We start from the raw sequence: 19,690 nt of genomic DNA, 5'->3' as shown, positions 1-19,690 counted from the left end.
ATGGTGATGTGCCGTGGAGAAACTTGTGCATCTTTGCAAATAAGGATGTGTCATCACCACCACAACACCTATTTTTTTATGCTTTTAAACATAGTAAATAATATTTATGTTTTTATATACATATCTACAGATATCTATATCTATCTATATGGCAAGGCAGCACACCTCAGTTTTACAGAAGTGAGACGCCCTCATGTTACACACCGGGAAACTGAGACACGTGGGTAAAGCCCTTTGACAAAGGTTTCCCCGTCGAGTTGAGAGCAGCACTCTGATGTCTCCCAACTCGATGGGGAAGCTTTTGCCAAAAAAACTCCATTCAAGGTGCCTGCCTCCAGCTACAGCTACAGTGCTCCTGAGGTGCCATTTGCACAAGGTCAGCTGCCCTGTTTAAGCTGTGACTCCAGTTTAACACAAGGTCAGCTGCCCACCCAGGGCTCTGGTTTAAGAGACCACTCTCCATTGAGAAGCTGATGTCCCAACCACGGACCTCTGAACTCAATCCAGCAACCAACAAGGAGTCCCCTGTTACAAAACTGCGCAGACAAAACAAAGAGACTGAGCCCAAATTCCCTGCTTGATACCCGCTGGTGGAATCCTCTTTGGGATATTGCATTTGAACTGCTCCAAGTGAAATGCAATGCTCAGCTGTAAAATATTTTCTTTTTGGCAGCTCACAATCTTGTTCCAGAGGCACATGTGAAATACATTCCTGGGTAATCTTGGAGTGAAGTGGGCCAGATGGTAGCACTCAGATGTGACCCAATTCTTCTTAAGCTCTCATATTTTCATAAATGTGTGCTTAAAAGCCGCATGCTTCTCTCCCACAACATATATATATATATCTCAGCCCCTTTTTTTGAGGTAGTTGCAGGCACATACAAAGCTGTCACCTTCTGGCACTCTCTGTCTTGGGGATAAAGGAGCTGTGCACATCTGTAATGGAACAAACCATCCCACTGCAGTTTTTATCCCATTTCCCATGGATCAAGGGGATATCAGGCAGCCTTCTGGTTTAAGGAGGGCGAGGGAGCGGAAATACTTTCTTCAGACTTTACTGAAGGGAAACAGATAAAAAAGGGGGGAAAAGGGAAACTGGTTAGATTTGTTATATCAGCTGGAGGGGAGGGAACGGCTTTCAAAATGGCTGAGGGGATGGCTGTAGAGCATTCTGGCTTACAATTTAGACTTGTTTTTCTCAGAAAGACTTTAAAATGCCTGATTCTTGTTCAATTAAGCATGCATGCTGGCCCTCCCCTGCTTCTGGAGGGTTTACTTTTTGTTCTTATTTTCTTTCCACTGTCTAGCACAGGGCATCTGAGTCATATCCCTGGTGTCTAAATGTTTCAACATTCACTGCAGTATCGCAGAGCTCAGGGTAAGTTCATGTGGCTATCACTGTAAAACCCAGCACCATAGGAGGACCACCTCCAAGAGCAAGGGAAGGAAAAGCCCTGCCAGCCCAGGTGGCAGCTGGAGCTGACCAGTGTCAAAGCAGGGGTAGGACGGTCCTGGCCCTACTTTGTGCAGGACTCCTCAGCCAGCTCACAGCGGTTTTAGGATGCCGGGTCTGATTTCACATGTACAATCAGACAAACCTCTCCATAAAACTACATTTTTCAGTGTTTTTTTCTCTGAAAAAAAGCTTATTAGTACTCAGTCATCACTACCTTGAACAATCATGATCCCTACAGAAAAATAAACCAAATAATTCACCAACTAATCAGTCTTTCCCAGCTGAGAAGAAGCAGAATGAGAGTTGCCTGTTAAAATGGCTTTTCTCTCCAACAAAAGAGTTCAGCAAAGGATTAATACATGCCTCCCTTCAATGGCCTTGGCTAGAAATTTTAAAGGTGCATCGTATTAAGAAGAAAACAAAACTAATGTTCAGCAGATGTCTACAGCCTGCCATGGCAAGCATGCCTTTGGATGGTCTGTGCCTGGATTTTGCATTTGATAGAAAATGGGATGTCAGCAACCAGAGCTCATATATACCTTTTCCTGTGCCCTGTAGCCTTGCACCAGCATGGTCCTCTCTCCTGGGGTTCCCCTGCACAACCAGCAGCACGACCATCACACTCCAGCCTGTTTGGAGCTTGTGCATGGACTCGTGGAAATCTCACTTAATTTAGAAGGTCTACTCTTCCTCCTCCAGTGGAAAAGCTGAATGGAAGCAACTTGTTCATTAGAAGCATATTACATAAAGAAAATTTCAAACCAATACACACATTTGGTTCCATACTGGGGATGATCAGTTTGAATTTAACTTCCGAGGCAGAGTTCAGCCTCCCTGATGGTGGCTGGGTGCAGCTGCTCACTGTGGAAGGGCTCACACACACACTGCACAAGCAGAAGCCAACTTTGGCAGTGACAAGTGCAACCCAAGGATCCAACACCTGCATCTTATCAGTGTCATGGGTTTTCACTGTCTGCAAGGAAGATACAACTGGAGTTGTTTAGCCTGGAGAAGAGAAAGCTCAGTGGGTACCTGATCGTTCTCTACAATCACTCTCTAAGTTGGGAGGTGCAAATATCTTTCCACCCAGGCAGATTTTCACCTTCTGGTAAAACAGATAGCAACATAGCCAGTTACCCATCCAGCTCCAATCTGTACTGAGCTGGTGGTCAGAGATGAATTAGGGGCACTATAGCACAACTGGAAAAACAGGCCTGGCCATTGCTACAAAACACAATATCCAGGATCAGATAGGTAAAGGTAACCTGTATAGCCTGTATCACAGCCGGGATATTCAGGGGAAAAGTGGAAGAATAAGTTCAAAAGCTTAAGCTTGACTACGTGATTCCTCAATAGCAATGTGCTTCCTTTAAGGGCAGTGGTCAAATTAACCACTATTAGTTTCTGTATGTTAAGGAAAATGCTAATGTAGAGCCACAGAATACCCAAGAGAGGAAATATATTCAAAACCTACTTGAATAAAGAAGGGAAATAATGAAATCCAAGTGTCCCATAGGGTGCAGGGAAGGGCAAGGGTATGATTTCCGAGGAATAGGGGGCTTGTATTTACATACTGACCCCACAAGCTCTTAATAGAATAATATCCCCAGATGAATGTGAAGAAATTCCTTTAGTAAAGTCTGCTTTGTAACAGGTTTTGACAAAACATTGCACAACATGCTTCCTATTGTCTTTTCTCTACTAGAATATAAAAGACCTTTTTAAAAGATCAAATTCTTGTAGTTTAGAGAATGAGAATCTCAAACACATCATCTGGCCTGTAATGCACTGTACTGGTGAGGAACTCCTTTGCTAAGAAAAGTAAGATGATCCATCCATGCAAATCCCATTTTACAGCTTTCTCCCTTCTTTCAAATTACTCAGGAAACATGATTATTTCCTAGAACACATCCACTGCTGAACTAACCCAACTCCCCCTGCCAGTGTTTGTAAACCACCTGTCTGTTATAATTAAGAAAATCCACTGGTGCAATCCCCCCTTTTTTTACGTCAGTCATATGAGAGCATGTATTGCTCTCCCATAATCAACTCTCAGAGTCACTTTCCACTTCAAACTTAAGTTTGTAACCCTGACTATTTGTTAGTGCCAGATTAAAATTTGCTGAAATTTCCATGTTCATGATAAGAAGGTGAGGATCTTTTTCCAACACCACACACACACACACACAACACAACTGACCACAGGTGGTGTATGGCCAGTCTTCGCGAGCTAAGATTTGGGAAAGGTCATTAACCCTTCGAGCCTCAACAAATGTCAACAAAAAGCCACAAGTTCACTTGCACTTACAGGTCAAGAGGCAAGAATAGTCATTATAATAATTTATATATATGTATATATATATGGGCAGTGTTTGGTGCATGCGAGGGAAGGAGAAACAAGTACGAACATTGCTCAGCCAAAGCAACTAAAGGCAAACAAGTCTTAATTATCATGCTTACCTATCAGCAGTAGAAATGGTGTGCCTGTACTGCACTTGGGTTTTAGTTGGCACTACTGTTTTGATTGGCTTTTTCTCACAACCATATTCAGTAACTATGGAGCCTCCCTGCTGTTACATTTCATCAAACTATCAGCTGTAGCTGGATTGATTTTGGATCACTGGACATTGATTTGGATCACCCAATGGTGGGTTTTACTGCTGTTTAAATGCAGCTCTGTCCTGAAAATTACTCTGAACTGAAACCCCTTGAGAACTACCTGGAACAAACCTCGTGAAGGGCCTTTGAAAATTTGAAAGACCAGGGGAAAACAAACAAATCAGGTTAAGGTTACAAAAGAGTTGCATGCTGGGCTGATTAAAAACTTGCTTATTCCTTTGCACACATGATACTCATTGCCTCTGTTTCACATATGTTCCATTAAATACATATTTTACAGTGATGGGGCACATCAGATGTGCAGCAAGATCATGTGCACAGAGCACAGCACCCCCAGGCCAAGCTCTCTGCACACACAACTTCATGCAGATGCATCCAGCCTGAAACTCGTGAACCAATTCCTATGATTTTCAGCGAGACAAGTTCTCAATTCAGCAAAAAGCTGGACTGTCAAGTAAGCCATTTATGGCAGCTTTCCCCATCTGCAGCCCCTCCCCCCTATGCAAAAAAATCCCTTTCTGCTATTTGCTGTAGATTTATGATTTGTTCCCAAAGGGTGATTCTGGGGAGATAGTGCTTGCAGTGGGAGTTATTATAGTTGGCAAGAATTCAGAACCCAAAACCGGGATACAGGCCATAGTTCCCTTCAGCCTTTTCTTGCAGCACAGCTAAACCAAAATTTCTGTCATGCTATCTGTGACAGTAAAATCTGTGACATTGGTCAGGCTCCAAAGAGATGGAAGGAACTTAGGAATAAAATTGCCACTCAAACCTGCGTCAGCGTTTGTGCCAATGTGTCCCTTTGCTCATTTCCAGTCAAACAAATTTAAATCTGTGGAAGAATGAAGGAAAAAAAGTAAAATCAAAATAGTAAATGAGAACACTGCATACAAAATCCTCTTCCCGTCTTTCAGAGAAATTTATGGATTGCAATTGCCTGCGTGCTGCTGCTAAGCTGCAAATACTCCAGAAGAAAATAATCCAAGGAAGTGAAACTGCTGCAGGAACACCACAGCCATTCAGCAAGCCTCACCAAAGAAGGGTGACCTTGACAGTGCTCCACAAGCTGCAGTGGGTGGAAGAGTCCATGCAGCCAACTGCTGCCACTTCCTAAAGGGCACACACCAGCATACGGACACAGCCAGTCCCGTGGAACCTCCAACTGCTGCACCAGCACAGAGTAACATCATCTGGACAGCTGAAGCCTTAGCCAAAAGTTTCAGAAAACACAGGTCGTAGGTAACCTGTAGCCATTCCCCTCTTTGATGTTGGGGAGAACAAATCTGATTTAATTGCTGGAAATAACCTGGAATGTCATCCTATTCTTAAGAGGAAAAAGCCATTTTGAAACATTATGTATAATTTAATGAAACATATCAGAGCAAGAAGTCTACTCAGGAGAAGGTGTTTCAGAGGCACAACCTTAGGAAGGCCTCAAACAGCAACTTGGAAAATAATTATTCAAGGAGTTTGGTTTGGTTTTGTTGTTTTGTGTTTTTTGGTTGGTTGGTTGGTTATTTTTTCCCTCCCTAGAGAATTATTGAGACTAATACAAAATACTCCAATATAAGCAGAAATTTTATGAACACACACACAAAATACAATGTAAGCAGATCCATATGGTCCTGGCAAAGGGTGGAATGGACATCTGTCCTGAAAAATCTCTCCTAGGTATGCTTTTTTGAAAGCTTAAAATGCTTCACATCTGTTTCCCTCACAGCTGGCAGAAAATCCACAGAACTGCAGATCTCCTGATTTGTGAATCAATCTAAAAAATGCATTACAACTTTTGACATAAGAAACCCAGCTTGACATGCTCAATTGACATTTAATTTTCTGTTTGCCAAACTTGGGGCAAATGGGATCCTTTCAAGAGCCCTGTCTATACAATAGCCATTTCACATTAAACAGTCATGGAAAATCTCTGTTTAGCATTAGCAATGGAGGACATGTGTGTCCAGACAAGATGTTGACTGCTTCCTCTCCTCTCAATTCTCTGTTGTCCAGTTCTTCAAGTTAAAATTCTAATCAACACAATGCTGCAAACAAGCTTTTCCACAGAAAGTCTGCCTAGGGTAGAATCAGCAGCATCACTCGGAAGGAAGAATGCCCACCCATAGCAGGGGTGCTCCTCACACCCACCTCTGGACCAGAAGAACTGTAGTAACAGCAAGTTTGGCACACAGTGAGCTCCTCTGTGCATGCTGTTTGCTGCTTGCTCCCTCTTCTTTCGCTATCAGATGGAAAACTTTTTGCCTGCTTTACTAAAGCCAAAAGCTTTACTGTATTTTTGTTTGCTTGTGGGTTTCTTTTGTTTTTCCTGAGCTATGAGGTGAGCCTCCAGGCCTCCCTGAGGTAGCGGTTAGCACCAAGTTTGTTCCAAATTCCTTTTACCTAGGATATACATAGCTTTATAAGTTCTCAGTTCTGTTGTCAGTGTCTCCCCAACACCAGAGACACCCACTGATACAGTACAAAATGCTAGGGATTTTAATACTTACATACTAGATAGTATTGGAAATTGTATCCCTTGTCTGATGCAGACAGCTTATGACTTTCCTTTTCTATGATTTTTCTTGTATGCAGTTACAGGTCTATAGAAAATGTGAATGGATTTAGGAGAGACTAAAAGGAATAAATTATTGACAGTGGAAGGACTCATCTCTGATTGAGCTGTGGGAGGGGGAGAAAAGGGGGGACACGCACACATGGACACTAACTGGAATGACAAGACAGCATACTTAAAGGAAGCCAAGATTAATTCTAAAGCAGCACTAAAAGAAAATGTCACCTCCCACTCATAGCCTGGGAGGGCAGAGACTTAAGCAGGATGAAGAGCCTTGTGCTGTGTGACAAAGAGGATTCAGAGCAAGGTCAACTGGCAAAACAAGCAATGCACAACAGAAACATCACATCGCTGAAACATGCTGCAGTGGGGAACAGAGTATGTGAAGAGCTCTCTGGAGCACTTGTTTGGCTCACCATACAAAAGCATGTTCTAGAAACAGAAACTTAAAGGTATTTATCAAAAAAGAAAGCTGGGACAATGTAACTGATAATAATTCAGACAGCCTTTAAGAACTTAGAGAAAGTGAGTTTTTTTACAAAGAACCGACAAAGCGCAGTGGTTATCTGAGAGCAAAAATAATGTGACACACACAGAGGTACACAGCAGAGGACCTTGACAGAGATCACTTGGCTGGTGAGAGCTGGGAAGCATCCAGAGGTCCACTTCTGGAAAGTATACTGGGCTATAAAACCCACCATTTAAATCACATACATATCCCTTAAAGATTTAGGCTGTTTATAGATTCAAGTGTCTTAGCAGAACCTTTTGGAAGAACGCTGTTTTCTATAGTTGTTTGTTAATAATAAAAACCAGCCAAAATCTCCATAAACTTGCTTTCTCAAAACTACCTTTTAACCACCCAGTACATCAAACAGAAGTAAAAGCTTTTACAGGCTTTAACTTATAGTACAAAACCTAGTAAAGGGAAATCTGTGGTGTGTGTTGAGGAACCAACGCAGGAAACACCGCCCTGGTAAAAACACCATTCCACCATTGCACCTCCTCTCCCAGTCCTCTTGCCTTGCCATCCTGCTGGGAACACATTTTATTCTGCACTCCTAAACCTGATTAATTCACCGTGAAGTCATCCACTTCTCTCTTTCAAACAAACAAGCCTAGAGCAGCCATACCCATTTGATGCTTGCATATATGTATATGCACACAAAGCCACACCATGCACGCTAAACATATTAAAATGTGTACATTGGCTGGTCTTCTAAATGGTATAATCCTACTGTAAGCAGTTTTTCATTCTCAGTTGATTAAAGTATTAGTACATAAAACATCTGTCAGAAATAAAGATTAGGCAATGAACTTGTTCAGGAGGAGGCAAACATGCAGCACAAATATTGCTCAAGTAAAATCCACCTCATGTAATATTAACCCTTTTACTGCCAGGAGCCAACATTATATTGGCATGAGACTGCAGAAAGGAGAATTTTATGTTTGTTTGGCTTGGCCACGCTTAAATTTCACAAGGACACTCTACTTACTTTATTCTGATTCAACTGAGATACAGCACTTAACTGAAGGAAATATAAGGGGGTGTAACACATCTTACGGGCTGAAGCACAAAGTAATAAATACAGCATATTGTTCTGTGTAGACTGCAATCAATATAACAATCAAAATTTAATTTTTGCTTTATTTTCAGGGACAGTCTGAATCTATGTTTTTTTAGGGATGTTTAAAAATCTGAGAGGCTGGAACTTGACATGCATCATATGCAAAAACTAGTTATTGTTATTTATAATGAGAATTACAGCAAGATCAAACCTAAGAAACACTTGATTCATCACTACCCATCCACATCCCCAGCCTGTTCCTCACCTATCCTGCAACTTCGATGGGAAAAAATCCATGGGGTATGTGGTCATATCCTTAAAAGTGCCCTTTATATGTAAAACCCAGTATCGCTTTTCACGATATGCACCCTATATGGACATATACTCCAAGAATCCACAAACATAGCATTTCATAACTTTCCAGTATTTTACTACACAACTATACGAACATTTTAATAAAGACTTTGAATTTAAGTTTACGATTCTGTAAAACGGGAGGCTGTTATAATTTTACGCCTTCAGTGGAGCTTCCACCCTGAACTTCAGCTCCACGTAAGAACTTCAGCTCCACGTAAGAAATACCATCACTGCAGCTTCATGAGCTGACAGCAGATGCTGCTGTCCCTAGATAAGAAAGTGGGCACTTAGAAGCCCTGCCCCACCTACATCACAAATGAGGACTCACAGAAGACCTGCTTACCCACTCCTCAAAAAGGCCTTACTGAGAATCCCTGAAGAGGTAGCAAAAGCCTTGATCTGGATTTGGAGAGAAAGAGCCTAGAAAAGGATAGCACTGCACAGCTGCAGGTGTGCTGGGAACAGCACAGCATGACCTTAGGACATTACTTTCTGCTCATGTTGGAACAGCAGCATTCTCCTGACAATTTGGTGCAGAGTCATTGAGGTTTCCAATGATGGTTTTTGTTTGTTTTTCCTTTAAGTGAGAATAAACATGAGGTATTTGTCTATCTTGCAGGTTTCTTTTCTCTCTACCCCACCCTGCCCTTTCGTGAAGGACAGAAACCAGATGCAAGAAATGCAAATGACTCAAAGCCTTTAAAAAGACAGAATCTCTCACAAGGAATATATTCAGCATATTGTGACCTTCTGCATCTACAACTGGACAGAGACTACCAGTAACGTGGAAACACTGTGGTATTTAATACATAATAGGTAAAATAAGCTTGTACTTTTCTCATGACTTCCAGAAGAAAGCTTCTGGGCACAACCCTGGAAGGTAGACTGCACTTTGCATCAGGACAAAAACCTATTCATAACACTCTGCCACTTTAGCTACAAAAGGATAATGCTAGAAGGAGATTAATGAAAAACGGAAAAGGGAAATGTCATAAAACTTTTGAGAAGTAAATAAGATTCATGATGCTGAACTAACTTATTTTTAGGTGGCCCGGGACGTTATCAAAAAAGCACACGTTAAAAGGTTCTTCCAAAATCACAGACCCAGACATTGCAATTGTGATGGCAGCATCCACTTTATAACAGAAACAACCAGAACAGATACAGAGAAAGACACTGCAATATTTCATTTTGATTATTTTATTTTTTTTAATCTTCAAAGTTTTCTGCCTTGAGACAGGAATGCATGATAGATAGAAATGGCTCAAACATCTTCACATGAAACACTCTTAATCATAATTCATTCACAATTATTTTTCTAAAACATCTACAGTTACATAATCCCACCCATTTCCATCCATTATCACAGATTTAATTGTTAAACAGTAGTTGCCAGCAATTGAAAGCTGTAAGGCTTTTTGCATATTAGTAGAGTCTTCTGAACTACAAACACAAGAATATCACAACTATAACTCTCACTTTACATGGCAACCCCAGGTGACAGATGTTCCAAATAGAAATGTGTTGCTTATGTGGAGTTCATAAAAGTGACAGAGAGCTCTCTGTGCCTCATTAGCTCTACAATCCTTTCACCTTTACTAAGATTATTTTCTAAACCTACAGCATATTCCTCATTTGTAACCAAGAATTTTGATGAGCTGACCTTTATCTTCCACTGCTATTTGGCAAATTTGCAAGTCAGGCATACTAGAGCTCTCCAGTAAAACTCTATGTACAGAGCACAGTTTAAACAGATGGGTTGCTTGGAATCCATATCTCCCTCCATCTGAAGGGAACTACTTTGAGGTTCTCTGGAACTGTTGTAAACAAGAGGATATTTTTTTTATATATATATATGTGTGTATATATATATTTATATATTTTATATATAAATGTTCTAAATGTCCTTTGGGAGTCCATTTGTTTTTTATCTTTCCAAATGATGACTAAATACCTGATCTGTAGCATTTCTCCTGAGAAGATACTAGTAAGGGAATGACAGTTTTGATGCACTTTGGAATGGCACAATCACGTAAACGCTTGCACAATTAAGACTTATGAACTCATCCAAAGTTTCTAAACATGATATTCTAACTAAGAACTAAAATACCAGCACAATGCAGCAAGTTAGAAAAGAAAATTCTATGTAATCAAAATATAAACAAGTACATAGGAAATGGATATCTGCCAGTAAACCTATACCTTTTTTTAAAGTAGGAAATGTATGCACTTAAGAAAAAAAATGTAGCTATCTGACAAACTTTGTAAAAAAAAAGTACTTTCCAAATGCATAACAAATGCCAAGATATCCCGTAACTGGCCAGGTATAGCCACATGAGAGCTGCATGGCTTAGAGCAACCTGGGGAGGGGTGGAGTGGAAATAAAAATCACAAAAATAATAGATCAGCAAGTCTAGGGAAAAAAAAAATCACATCATCATCATCTAAATTACTGTATGCTTATATCACAATTGCTAAGGGAGCCAGGGGAAAAAATAAAAGGACAGACTGCAGTTCAATGATTCTTAGAGTAACCTCTAAAAACTCAGAAGAAAAAATTATCAGCTTAATATACTAATCCTAAGCACCAATTTAATAATTTAAGTTAACTGTATTTATATTTCTCCTACTAGGGATGGAGCAAGTTTTGCTTGAAGGCTTGAAGTTTAACTCTGGAGCCCATCTGACTTTTGCGTTCTTGTCATGCTTCCTCTACTGCTCACATCAAAGTCACTGTAAAGATTCTCTCAAGTTTCCAACTCTCTAGGCAAGCAATTCTTTGAAGAGACAATTACATCCTATAGTTTAAATCAACTTTCAGGTCACGAAAAGTGAAACATGCCAGTATTTGGTTAGTCTGCTATTAAATAGTCTGTGAAAATGGAACAGCTGACACCGTTCCTTGACAGGATTTGCCTTAGAACTAGCAGCACCCAGGGCAGACCAACTACAAACACATTCAGACTCCACAAGGAATTAGTAGTGTTAGAAAATTGCATATGTGTTAGATCAAGAAGGCATCGCCATACACGTGGCATTGTTACATTATTTTTCCTCTATTTTTTTCATTAAGAAAAAACAAAGGAAAACAGCCCCACAAAGAGCTTTTTGGTTGTTTGTTTCATTCTGTTTGTCTTTGCGCCTGGAAAAAGCAGCACAGGACTTCCCAGCTGGAACAGCTCAGCACTTCCCATCAGCTTAGTTCTTTTAGAAAGCACTTTCACATAGTTAAGGTGGTCTACTCCAGCTAATTCTCAGAGCTAACCTTTTTTCCAGTATGTATTTCATGCTACTTCCTGACAGCGATTTCAGAACTGAAATGGATCTATGGTAATGTCCACTACTAACTGTGACCAGATCTTGACACAGACCATCAAGCCAGGCCCTTGGGATGGTTCCACACATTGAACTGAAGCTCAGACTAAAAATCTCACTGAAACTCAAAATCTGGAGTGGTCATGAATCTCAGCTAGTCTTCTCTATTTGAACCCTCACCCTGTAATGAAAGCACGCACACCAAGGGAAAATAACCGCCTGAGCTGGGAGCATTAAGACACCGGTGAGTTATCTTGCTGCTCTTCAGTGACTGTGGACTCGCTGTGCTCCTCGCTCAGCTCATTGGAGGGCTCTTCATAGCTCGGCTCGGCGGGATCCAGGCTGCTCCCCTCGCTTTGCTCCTCACTCTGCTCTTCACTGGCCTCCGCAGACTGCTCCAAGTTGCTCTCCAAAGAAACCGGAGAGCTGCCAGTTACACTTTCATTTTGGTTCATTTCATTAAAAGGCTGTGGGAGATGTGCAGGAGACTGCACAGGATTTTCACTGGCAGGGATGGGCACTTTGGTTGCACCGATATCTATGACAATGTCATTTTGCGGTAGAGTTACCTTCTCCACAAGTTTCCATTGAATAATACTCATGTCTTTCCCTCCAGTTGAAATCAAGTGACCATCGCTATGAGTGAAGCTGACATTTGTCACATGACTACTGTGAGCACTGTATTTGTGACTTGGAGCCTATTGAAAACAAGCAGAAAGACAAATCACATGTTGACTAGAAAAGCACATGATACGGAAATTTAAAACTACTAGTATTTTTGCTTAGCCCTTTCGAGAGAGATCTTAATTCACAGAAGAGTAAAGAATTTATATTATGTTTTTGCTGCAATACATCCACTCTTCTTAAGGTCTGTAACTTGGGACAGATGTAGATCTTTATGCAAAAAGTAATGAAGCTAACACTAAGGCCAGCAAATACAAAGCATCAAGCTCTGCTCCAGAATTTAAGGATAACTATTGCCATTTCACTTTTAGGTATATTGTTTTGCATTTATATTATTTTATACTTTTCTATATAAATTTAATGGGGGTTCTTGGATATAAATGAGGTATTTGGCTGCCAGGTTCCAAAGCAACTACGCTGGAAGCAGGTGTCTGGCAAGGAAAGCTTCACACAGTGTAAACAAGCACATGGACTAGACTGGTCTAGACTCACCTTTGGCTTGGAACAGGGATACTGAAAGAGATGGACCTTACAGAAATCATCAGCAACTGCTATCACTTTTCGGTTATGGGATCTGACAAGGGCATTTATGTCTGTTCCATCTGATCCTTCAGGCCAAACTCCTAGGAAAGAGTACAGCAGATATTCAGCCACGGTAATTTTAGAAACAAATTAACAGACAATTCATAAACAAAAACAAAATCTATAAAGCTGTGAGAAAAGACGAGCTTAACAAAAGATGAGATAGAAATTCAACTGGAAAATGGAATGTGCATGGCATTAAATATCATAAATATTTTGCTAGTCTAATGCTGCTCCCCCCCACCCCGTTCTCCCAAATCCTCAGTCTCAGGCTTAACATTCATGTCCTCTTCAAAACCTGTCTTGTTTAAAGCTTAAGTTTGCTGCTAAAACTGGTAACTCAACACTTTCATTCATGCACAGACATTTTAAAAGCAACGGTGGTGCTGACATATGGGACAAATACATGTACTGTACATTATGGTTTTGTTGGTTTCTTCTATGTTTCAATTGGTTTGGCTTCTTTTATTTTAAATCTTAGTATTTGTGTGATTCAAAGGAGACAACTGATTGATGATACCCTGCACAGAAATCCAGCCTGCATGGGTTTCATAGATATAAGTTCTGTCAAGTGCTTAAGTACAATTCAATATGCTTTTAAGTAAAAAGAATGACACAGATATGTCTAGACAAAAGAATAACAACATTTCCTGGATGAAAAGCACTGAGCAAACTGGGGATGGGGGAGGCTCTAGTTTTAACAAAAAAGACCTTAGAGATTCCCATAACAAAACAGACAATTCACATCTGCAAGGAAAGCTGAACAAAAGGTAAGCAAGGGGTTATAAGATACCAAAGTACCATATTTTTCAGCTCAGACTTGGGTTTCTAATTAGGTTCAGGAGTTAGGAGGAATTTTCCCCTCCTCAAATTTCACACCCACTCCAAAAAACTGTGTCTGATTGACTGAGAGGTATACTGATTATCAGATATGAAAATATCTTCTTCCTCCATTACAGTCACTGACTTCAGTAAAATAAAAAACATGTGCTGTCTACTGTTTTATACAGCACAAAAAGCCAAATCAGAATTGCCTTATCTTTTTCAGACTCCCACACTATATATTCTTGTTTTTATCCAAAAAGACAAGCAGTTAAAAAAAAGTCGGTTTTTTCCATTCTTCAGCAGGTGGAGTAAGAACTTAATTTTCTCTGAAGAATACAAAGGCAGCTTGTTAAACTTCTTGCAATGCCAATAAGATACACTGTAGGTAGTTTACTAAATAAAGACATGAAGTGCTAAGGAAAGTATTCAGAAACATTTTAGTGTTCTCATATCAGTGAAATCAAACTGGAAAATATATACTATTTAAGAATTTTCTAGTAGCTCCACATGAATGAATTTTAGCTTTCCTCTGGCTTTCTGCATATAAAATACTGTCAACAAGTGGGAATAAATGAACTTCAACTTCCTGAAGCTTCAGCTACCACCTTAGGCAGACTGAGACAAACAGCTATTCTACTGACTCTTCTTTTTAATTTAAGATTAAAATTACAAATACTCAAGATTGCATCTCTTATTAAACATCTTTTGTGTTTGCAAAGTCCTTTAGCAGCTTTAAATATAAGGCCACCTTTTTTCTTAAGACAGCAGAATTCGCTTTCAATGCATCACGCAAACATGGGAAAAACAAGACATTAATATGACTGAGGTTTTAGTTCTCAATATAACTGTAAAAATAACAAAACTCCCAAAATATTATTATGAGGCATGACAACAGCACTTCAATTTCAATAAATTCTGCTAAACAGCATTAAGCCTCTCAAAAGAATCTGCTCAGAAAAAAGTGTGGGAAATGTGCAGTAACCCAGAGAGTGACTTCAATTGCTTGGGGTGCAGAGTGATGATACTGCTGAGCCAATAGTAATATCAACTGCCAAAAAGGAGCAATGCTGTTATCATCCAAACCATGCATTTCCATCCTTTTCCTTCTGCTGACAACAGTGCAATGCCTGAGCCTACGGTACACTATCCACAGAGCTGAACTGTAAAACACACCCCATAAACCCAAATCCCATAAACTTAACCCTCTCTCCTGAGTGTCAGTGAGCAGTCCCTAGCTTGCTTGGATCCCTGAGCCAGCTGACCCCTCAGGTCAAAGCCAGACTAGCAAATATATGCTAGGTTGGCTTAGCTGTACTGTCTGATTTAATGGGAAAATACTTGCCTTTGTCTGAGATGGAGCCGTAATTTTAAGATTCTGTAAGGGGTGTCAGACTAGCAGACAGTATAAAATTAGGGCATGATGAATCTTGGCTAGGAAGTTTAAATATATTCTGTTCTGCCCCAGAATAACATCACATTATCTGCTTTATCTACTTCATTCCCAGGTCCTCTGGCACACTGAAGATTTTGAGAGCAGTTGAGACTACTTAAACTTAATCCAGAGTGGTTAAAGTTTGTATTAATCCAAAAGGGCATGCAGACAAGATCAAAAGACTTTTCCACTTTTTAAAAACTAAAAGTAAAATGGTTTCTCAAAACAGGGATTATGGGAGCTGCTTATGTCCACGGTCTGGCCCCAGTCGCTAATAGCTTCTATCTAACAGCTGTTAAAGAGACAAAGCGAATGGTCCAGATGTGAAACCAAACTCTTTCTGTGCTCCCACATCTCACCTCCTTAGGTCAGGAGTAAAGGACACTTCTGGGAAAGCCCTGGGATTCAGAGAGCTGCTCCCCTTATTCTGTCTGCTCTACCACCAAATGTAGTGGTAGAAGTTCAGTAGCAACAGAGCCTGCTACCTCCATGTTTCTGGTAGATTTAAGTACTCTGCATAAAATGTAAAATGCTTCAGCTCCAAGTCTATTCCAGAAGGAATATGCGGTCCTTACAAAGTGTTTTCCTTGCTCCTGGAGAAAGACATCATATTAGCATGAGAGTTTTGGTTTTCACTTTCTGTATCATCTCCCGAATCTTCTAATACTCCATTTTAAAAAAGGCTTTTGTGTTGCACTATTATTTCAGTCACAGTAGCAAAGACAGTGAGGAAATGACTACTGTGCTCCAATTCCTTGTTAGCCTAAGCCCATATGCACAGAGCATCAGGAGGATACAGCCATCCACTTCCAACTTCACCCAGACAGACTGAATAAAAACAAACACGTACACAACAACCTGGTTCAAGCTCTCAGGATTATGGAAACCAATATTTTCATCAAACTAGCAATAAGCAACAGTATTCAGCTCCAGAAAGAGCATGCTTCTGTTTATTTCTGTTATCTACTTCAAGCTCCAAAGAACTCGGAAATATTTATGCAATCTAGCAACTCATTATCTTCCTTCTCTGATCCCTCTATTTTCTCTATTCTGTCATAGATCTTTGTTACCAAAAAAGGAAATCATGTCTGGTTATTAAGCACCAAATGCCCTCCACCCAACCAATATGCTACACAAGAGTGTCAGTATTAGCCCACACACCAACTTCAATCCTTTAAGGCTGGTTGTTCATTAAGGACATGGCAGTCCTTAAATATGCATGACAGGTGTCAGAAGGTACAGAAAGCATTCAAACTCACTTGATTTTCTTCTATCCTGCATATAAACTGGTATTCAAAGTTGAACTCCTAGTAGCTGTGAAAAGATTTGCAGACCTAACCCTCACCTCTAAAGAATTTGCTGATTTACCTGCTTTTGATATGTCCACCAACACAAAGGACAGAGGCAAGTATTTGATCTCAGTGGTGGAAGAGAGACATTCAACACCCTGCTCATACAACTTCACTGAGAGGTTGAACCGTACTTTTAAACCCATCACAGAGAGGCTCCTTATTTATGGCCAAAAGAGCTGTCATAAGCAAAAGCAGTTTGAATTGTACTATTAAAAGCAGATCTGTCAGCTTTGTAAAGTGATTTTGTGCATTTTAAAAATAAACTACTAGGTAAAGAATCTGTTTAATCTGTAAAGCATTTTTATTCTTTACAAACAGTGTATATTACTCACCTTTGACTACAGGTATCAAAGTACTGTCATGATTTTAATTTATGGACTATAACTTACACTCACACCTTCTTGTTCCTATCCAAAACTAAGGTAAGCAAAGGAGAATGCACACGTGCTATATGAGCACTTTAAAATATAAGCTTTCTGCGTCTAAAAATGGTAGCCTAAAATGACAGCAGAAAAGTCAAATCTCAGACCTCAAGAACTAAACAGAAACCAATTGCACGTTGTCTGTAGAACATCCGGTGCTCTTTATTTCAGACAAATATTGTGGTCAGTCTCTTTGGTCTGTGATCTCAGCACCATCCCTAATAATCATTAACAGTGTACCTCTAATGACAAACTGAAGCAAACAAAAACACAAGCACAGCACGGATAGCTTGAAAGCAAGTTAAACAGTGCTTACCAAACACCTGGAAGCCTAGCACACAAGTATATGTTGTCCAATCTATATCCTTACAGTCAGAACGATTCCTGATTAGCTTACAGCCACTTGGAATGTCCCCTGTAAAAAAAAAGTGAATGATGAATTAAGCAATGCAAAATTATATTTACATACATAATCTTTGAAGATGCTAATACAGTAAATAAATGCATCTTAAAACCAATCTGGAACTACACTGTAGAGGCAAAGACAGACCAGTACGTTCATGAAATTCCAGATACTTGAAGCTTTACTTGGTTTTTATGAGTCATATTTACTTCTCATTTCCCTCTTCTGATAGCATAACCTCCCTGCAGCTTGAGTACCCTGCTACCAACTCAACAAAATGCTTTAATAAAAGTCTGCAATATAATAATTTTTTCCTCCTACCAGCTCCACCGATGTGCTAAAATTCAATCAGTCATTCAGGAAGTTCTGCTTTTAAAACAGTGAGCAACTACTGCCAGAGAAACCTTAGACCTTAGAAACCTTAGAAAACTTTTAACTAGGAAAGATTGTCCATCTTGTAATACACTAGGCCACTACTAATGGGTCACAGCTCTTTTCTTCCCTTTACATGAAATTAAAGTACCAACATGTCCTTTTGATAGATTGCACTATCTAGATTTGAAAATTAAGTGTGACAGGCAGAAAAAACATGTTAAGGTGACAGATATTTAAATTGATGGCTATTCTTGTCTGTACAGGGAAAAAACTGCAGTCCTCTTGGATCTAGTTAAAAGTTGTAAGAAGGCAAGAATACAAAAACCAATTTAAAAACAGACTGATATGCACTACTCAAGTTGCATTTCTGACATAGCCATTATATATTAAATTCATATTTTCACATATTAAAAAAAAAACCAAACCCAAAACCATTATTTCCACTAACTTATTAAAGTAGCAATATTGCTTTGCTTAGTTTTCAAGAACAACAGCCAAGATAAGTTTCAAACAAGAAACCCCAGAACTGTGGCACAGACCCACTGATTTTATTCCCCCAAAATAACTGGTATTGTTGACATCAATTAGACAACTGTATATATTATTTTCAATCTACAGAACTTTGGGCCAACATCAAAATGTTTATGACCTTGTCAAGAAGTAAGCTATATTTGGCATTGCCATTAGGTAATACACAGCTCTGAATAACATCAAGATATCAGGTTACACAAGTTCAAATTGGTCCCTTTGTCAGTAAGCATTTTGTACAGCCCTGATCAAACATATTTTTCTAAATATTCTGACAGTTTATACATATTTCTGTTTCCAGTCTATTTAATTTCATACTTACAGTATAGTATTTCATAGTCTCCTGAGTTTGACATTATATACTTGTTGTCCGGGGACCAGTCAAGGTGTGTAATATAGCTGGAATGTCCCTGGAGAAGAATGCAGTAACAGCAGTGTGAAACACCTACTTTAGTGGAAAGCGAAGCAGAAGTTGCACCCACAGATGGGACAGCTAACAGCAAAAAAAAAAAAAATCACCTCCCCACCCACCCCAGGTCTGCTGCAATTCACTTGTGTTCTTTTAAAGGCTCCTTCCTTACTCACAGTGCCACACTCACTAACAGCTAAACAAATGCAGTCCTCTCCCACTCTTCCCTTGTAAATCGTGTCCCTCTTGGACTCCAGAATGATTTACTGCTAGAAGGCATTATGCTAAAATATAGATGAACTAAAAATTTATATGTGAATTAGGAACATACACATTGTTACTAATTGAGAAAAGCAAGTAACTTGCACAGGATAATTTTTAGAGTCCAACAAAAAAAGTGACAGAACTCTTATTTCGCTATTCATTCAAAATAACTTCCATTAAATGCACACACATGCAAATAACCTTTGCTCACCCTAAAAACCAAGGATACCTTGGTTAACAACCACAATGTAAAAAGTACAAGATCATGACCTGGTGTTACAAGAATACTCTTCTAAGCTTTTAGAAAGTTTCTGCTGTGCTTCTTACACTGCACACATGTTAGTGCCAGCTTTGAAAGCTGTCCTCCCTATAGGCACGGGGTCATCTATATTAAGAATCAAAACCCTCTGGTCTAGTTGCTTAGTTATTACCATCAAGAGCACACTGAGGGTTAAACACCCATCTGGGGTTTTGAGGGAGAAGATAAATCCAGCTGGTCGGAATATTTTTCCTGTGCACAGACTTTTTTGATG

General features: G+C 39.7%; 1 protein-coding gene across 5 annotated transcripts in view; it reads right to left on the bottom strand.

Annotated features, from left to right (window-relative positions):
- Positions 1–9,750: 9,750 nt before the first annotated feature.
- The window catches only part of EML4 (echinoderm microtubule associated protein like 4), a 151,733-nt gene continuing 141,793 nt past the window's right edge, over positions 9,751–19,690 (bottom strand). For all 5 annotated transcript variants that reach the window (XM_017811756.1, XM_017811757.1, XM_017811758.1 and 2 more), the window contains 4 exons: positions 18,807–18,894; positions 17,495–17,593; positions 13,058–13,188; positions 9,751–12,579 (listed from right to left, as the gene is read on the bottom strand). In XM_017811756.1, the coding sequence (XP_017667245.1) occupies positions 12,115–12,579; positions 13,058–13,188; positions 17,495–17,593; positions 18,807–18,894 (783 nt within the window). In that variant the 3' untranslated portion in view covers positions 9,751–12,114. The remainder of the gene's footprint in view (positions 12,580–13,057; positions 13,189–17,494; positions 17,594–18,806; positions 18,895–19,690) is intronic.

This window comes from Lepidothrix coronata, unplaced genomic scaffold (genome assembly GCF_001604755.1).
Source record: "Lepidothrix coronata isolate B3197 unplaced genomic scaffold, Lepidothrix_coronata-1.0 Scaffold33, whole genome shotgun sequence".
Lineage (NCBI taxonomy): Eukaryota > Metazoa > Chordata > Aves > Passeriformes > Pipridae > Lepidothrix > Lepidothrix coronata.
The sequence above is the reverse complement of the archived record's forward strand: the minus strand, read 5'-3'. Positions and strand labels throughout refer to the sequence as shown.